This window comes from Panthera onca, chromosome D3 (assembly GCF_046562875.1).
Source record: "Panthera onca isolate mPanOnc1 chromosome D3, mPanOnc1 haplotype 2, whole genome shotgun sequence".
NCBI lineage: Eukaryota > Metazoa > Chordata > Mammalia > Carnivora > Felidae > Panthera > Panthera onca.
The window spans coordinates 31,389,978-31,395,977 of record NC_138350.1 but is presented as its reverse complement, the minus strand read 5'-3'; the positions used below and the strand labels follow the sequence as shown (position 1 = coordinate 31,395,977).

At 35.1% G+C, this 6,000-nt stretch overlaps 1 protein-coding gene across 3 annotated transcripts in view; it reads right to left on the bottom strand.

The window, feature by feature from the left end:
• Window positions 1–3,067: 3,067 nt before the first annotated feature.
• Window positions 3,068–6,000, bottom strand: part of PTPN2 (protein tyrosine phosphatase non-receptor type 2) — an 85,438-nt gene continuing 82,505 nt past the window's right edge. For all 3 annotated transcript variants that reach the window (XM_060613186.3, XM_060613183.3, XM_060613185.3), the window contains one exon: window positions 3,068–3,437. In XM_060613186.3, coding sequence (XP_060469169.1) covers window positions 3,416–3,437 — 22 coding nt within the window. In that variant the 3' untranslated portion in view covers window positions 3,068–3,415. The remainder of the gene's footprint in view (window positions 3,438–6,000) is intronic.

The window sequence follows — 6,000 nt, the reverse complement described above, 5'->3', positions numbered from 1 at the left end:
CATATAATCAGCACAGAGGAATCAGATAAAGACTTGGGCAAAGATGAGATCATTCAAGGTTAAGTGTGTTAAAATTAAAATCCAAGGCCCAAAGATGGAGTCCTAGAGTCAGAAGAGAAACAGAATGAAAAGACAACCTACTAAATGAGAGAAAATATTTGCAAACCATGTACCTGATAAAGGGTAGTCTCCAAAATATATAAGGAACGCCTACAATATCAGAAAAAACTAACAAACCAGTTGAAAGGCAAAGAATAGACATTTCTCCACAGAAGACATATGCATGACCCACAGGTGTAAGAAAAAATGCTCAACTCCACTAATCATCAGGGAAATGCAAACATACACACACACACACACACGATATCACCTTATACCTGTCAGAATGGTATTATCAAAAACAAGACAAAATGTGTTGAAAATGTGGAGAAATTAGAACCCTTGTGCTCTGACAGTGAGAATGCAAAATGGTGCAGCTGCTATGGAGAATGGAGGTTCCTTCAAAAATTAAAAATCCAACTACCATGTGATCCAGCAATCCCACTCCTGGGTATCTATCCAAAAGAACTGAAATCAAGGTTTTGAGGAAATATTAGCCCTCCCATGTTCACTGCAGCACTCACTATTCATGACAGTCAAGATGTGGAAACAACCCAATAGTCCATCAACAGATGAATGGATAAAGAAAATGTGGCATATACAGGTGACTCTTGAACAACACAGGTTTGAACTGTGTGGATCCACGTATTAGTGGATATTCTTCAAAATATATTACAAATATTTTTTGGAGATTTGCAACAATTTGAAAAAACTCACAAATGGACTGTGTTGCCGAGATACATCAAATGTTAATGTTTCTAATACTGTATTATGAATATGACTCTAATGCAATATGCCATAAAAATTTTATAACAGTTCATTCATTTCTGTAATGTTAGGCTATCTTGCAACAATCATATTGATTACACCAAGCCACTGTGAAATAACTGTACTGATCACATTAGGTTACCATAACGCAATCATATTGCTGCTTGTTATCAACACATGAAATCATTATTCCTATAAAGAAACATTAATTTCTTTTCCACATTATCTTTTCATTTTTCATCTAGTGTTAGTAATATGTATCACATCTACAGTTTTTTGAATCATGTAAGACAATACTGATACAGGTTCTGACAGACAATTTCATCTTACACAGAACATAAACTTATGGTAACAATATAGTATAGTACTTGAAATGTATTTTCCTTATGATTCTAACATTTTCTTTTCTCTAGCTTACTTTATTGTATGAGTAGTACAGAACACAAGTGCGAGATATGTGTTAACTGTTTATGTTATTGGTAAACCTTCCAGTCAACAGTAGGCTTTTAGTAATTAGGTTCTGGGGGAGTCAAAAGTTATAAACAGATTTTCCTGTGGGGGTTAGCACTCCTAATCCATGTTGTTCAAGGGTGAACTGTATATATACAATGGAATACTATTCAGCCTTATAAAGGGAAATTCTGCAGTATGCAAAAACATGGATAAACCTTGAGAGCATTATGCTAAGTAAAACAAGCTAGTCACAGAAAACCAAATACTGCATGACTCCACTACATAAAGTACCTAAAATAGTCTAATTCATAGTATCAAAGAGTGGAATGGTGATTGCCAGTGGTGGGGGTTGGGGGCCAGGAGGAAGTGGGAATTATACTCAACAAGCATAAAACTTCAGTTAAGCAAAATGAAAAAGCTCTAGAGATCTATCAAACATTGTAACTACAGTCAACATAATTTACACTTAGAAATTTGTTAAGAGGGTAGATCTCATGTTAAGTGTTCTTACCACAATAAAACAAGAGTCAGGCAGAAAGACAGGTAAAGAAAGCAGAGAGGTCTCGTTGAGTCTAAGGAGAAAGTTTCAAAGAAGGAGTTCTTAATATTGCTGTCAAGAAGTCATATAAGGTAAGAATTGAAGAGTTAACTATATTTGGCTATAATACGAGCTAAGATGACTTTTCTGAGGCATTTCTGTAGTGATACAAGACAAAGTCAGACACTCTTGGGGTAAAGAGTATACGGGTAATGAGGAAATAGAAGTAGTTAGTTGAGTGTGGATGACCTTCAAGAACTTCGTTGACACAAAAGATGGATTATCCTGGGTGGCTCAGCCGGCTAAGCATCCGACTCCTCGATGTCAGTGCAGAGCCTGCTTGGGATTCTCTCTCTCCCTCTCATCCCCTCCCCAGCTCGCACACAGGCGTGCGTGCTCTCTCTCAAAATAAGTATTTTTTTAAAAAGGAGGATTATCCTCCTGCACTACTTTATGGTATAATGAATTTTTCATGCATTCTTTATGAAAGATTTACTAGGGATCAAGAATTTGCTTACTCCCAAAATAAACCAGAAACACTGGAAAGCAAGGCAAAATGAACATAAGGAGAGTCATTACATTTTTAAAAGATGAAACAGATGTATTCAATAAACAGTATTATAAAAATTTCACAGTTGGCAAAACAAAACCAATTATGAGTTTGTTATACTGTTAAGGTGATACTCACATGACACACAGGCTTGTGTGTGTCTAGACAAGAAGAATATCACCAATAACCTGACAACTGACTGCACACACAGCCCAAACACATCGCCTGGTTGGGAAATTCGATGGTAAAGAAGCCAAAAGCTTCTCACTCAAGAGGGAACCCTTGGTCTTTTTATAACAGGAAGTGTTTGAGGAACACACAACATCCAACACAAGAGTAACACAATGATTTTAAAAACTGCATTGAGTTGCTACACTTACTTAAAAATAATTTAATACCATAATCCATATTAATATTTTTTCCAAGTAACAAAAGGAGTATTATAACTTTTCTTCTGTGCTTTCATCTAACCTATTCTGACAGGAAGACTACTTGAGAGGTAACTAAAGAAAATTTTTAAAAGCAAGTGACCAACATTTTGAACCGATTTCAATTTAAACGTCGATTATGAGTTATAAAAAAGTGAGAGTAAACTCTTAAGGAAACATTCATTATCTAAAGCAGTGCTATCCTAAGATAAGGCACACAAACCAACATAGTCTATTTAATAAAAATATTTAATGCTGCCAAAAAGTATAAAAATACAGTAGGAATGGCAGTACAATACAAAGTAGTCTCTCCTAATTTATTTCTTTTACATCTTTCTACATTTCATACACACATTAAAAAAACTTAACAATACATCAAATTAGAGGGTTCTGCAAAGTCTTCTGCTGGTGGTGCTCTTCTTTCCCTGGATGTAAAGTTTACTCTGTAAACAGACAAATGTGAGGCAATCTACAGGTTTATCAAGCCTCACTTTAGTTTCCGGAGTGGGCTTCAGGTCTTGCTTTGCACATCAATGGTTCAAAATTTATAGCTGCAGAATATTCTCAAGTCATGAATATTTAGGTGTCTGTCAATCTTGGCCTAAAACATAAAATAAGAAGTCATCTATTCAATTCAGATTTACCAAACACACAGACATACATAGACACACACAAACATAAAAGGACTAACAATGAACTAAAAAAGCAACTAAAAAACATTCTAACGTATCACATTCAACCACACTAAGTGCTTCACTGTTATCTTGGTAAATCTGCTTATGTGCTCGATTTTCAAACAGAATTGGTGGTGTGAGGGAGACTCATGTTAAAGCACCGTAACTCATACGGCTTTATCAAGAATTACTAACTATGAATTTCTCAGGTCATCCTGCATTACTCAAGAAATGACCTCCATGTGAAATACTGACAGACAGACGGGTTTAAAAAAAATGTACCCACAACAGTTTAGCAAGATTATATGGTATGTGCTAGACTTACCAATACTTTGGAATTCAATGCAAAAGTCTAATCCAATTTGGACCTCCACTGTATCATACTGCTAAAAATATTATGAACGTAAGGTCTGAACATAAAGTTGGCTTATATCTTTAAGTCACGGACTGTTAGCAGCATGCTTTTTTGTCCTGAAGGATAACACTAATGATTATAGCAATACAGAACCGAAGTGACATCATTTAGGTTACTACCAATATAAAAGAAAACACAGACATAAAATAATTGACATATTGTATTTTAATGTCAAAAAGTAAAGATTAATGAGAGTTTAAACAAGCAACAGACAGATGAAATAACTATTTTAAGGGCAGTTTTTGATGGTATTTCACAATATTTGCAAGTAACTGAACTCTGGAGGTAAATGTTATTTCCATTCTTCCCCTGACTTCCTTCGCTATGACACACACAAAAAACCCCCAAATCTAAATACATACTTATTATTGTCTCCATATGTATAAATAGGAATATAAACCATACCCACACATTCTCCCATAACGTTTAGTCAAAAACTTTCAAATACTACAAACTGGGCTTTTTTCCTAATGACCGACTCTTCCTACTGAAGAATAACAATACCAAGCACCTGGTCTTCTGAATACCCCATTTCTCTTGATTGTCCAGCACAGAGAAATGTCAAGTCACCAAGAAACATTCTCATTAGGTGTCTGTGAGTCACAAAACCTACTACGGATGCTTACTGCTGGGTTCTGCTGAGCCCTCAACCAAAGCAGACATAGTAAGGAAAAGTGCTTCTTACGGACTCTGATTGCTGTAAAAAACATATTTATTTCCCATGCATTGAGAAAATCTGCCCATCAAAACAAAGCAATTTAATCCACTCAATCAAAGTGAATGAAATAATGGTTTGCTTTAGAGAATATTCTGGTGTTCCAGTATTTCTCTGGTTCAGTGGCAGTTCAACCTGTTTTCACAAAAATTTTTGGAGGGAAAAACTTCGATTTGTTTCACTCAAAAAACAAGAAGAGGGTTACTTTGTTTTTTAACAAGTGGTTGTCTAATTCTTTCCACTTAAGTATTTGAATATTCCATAAAAAACAAAGTCATAATAGAAGCAGAGTGAGGTGTGGAGCTACTGGAATTTCACAGACAGGAGTCTGAGTTTCAGCTGTCATGTACTAGCTGTGCAACTGTGGGCAAGTTACTTATTCGCCTCTGACTTACTTTTGTTATCTTAAAATAGGGTAATGTATGTAGAAGAGGTGTTAGGCAGGTTAAATTTAGATTATGCAGTTAAGCTGACTGGCAGAACTGCAGGTGTCCAATAACACATTGCCGTCTTCCCCAGCAGTGTTAAAGATTCACCTACCAATGGCAAACTATTACTTGTAACGACTAAAAGAATTTGACAGCATTTTTAAAAATTCATTTTTTTCTTTGTAAATATTATTCTGGGGGATAGGAAAAGTCAGATGGAATCATTGGCAGTGTTAACTATTTTAAAAGAATGTATTTGTTTGCAGGACTGAGAAGACGGGCTTTATTTTAGGAAAAAATATGTTCACTTGAATCACTTCTTGCTGCTTTAACAAGTCAAAGGTAAAATGGGTTCAAACAAATCAAGTGGAATTAGCCGTGCGTGCTGCAAGCTTTCTGTGGAGAAAGTGCCTGTGCACACTGTCCAGTGTCATTCTGGAACAGGGCCAGATTTACAGACTGAGCATGATCTTCCCAAGCTGGCTCCATACCTGAAGTAACAGAAAGTCAAGCTGCATCCGAAGTATTTTTTGCCACCAGATATTCACACTATTTTTTACTGAAAAGAATCACAAAACCTTTTGTAAAGGTGAGCAAAGAAAGCATTGCCTTATAGAGAAAACAAACATATCTAGTCTCCCTTTCCTGAATTCACCAAACTCAAAATAACTTCGGTTTTTTTTATAGTGGTAATTTGAAATACCGACACCATCACGTCTACAAAAATCTATGTCAAATTAGAGCAACAATAAAGAATTGATGCTTTTAAAAAATGGTCTCTATAAAGAAAAAAACCTTCCATGCAACTCTTATATACTATAAATACTATGTATATAATATATACTATATATAATACACTATGTATATAATAGGTACTATATATATATGTATATATATATACATATATATACATATACACATACACATATATT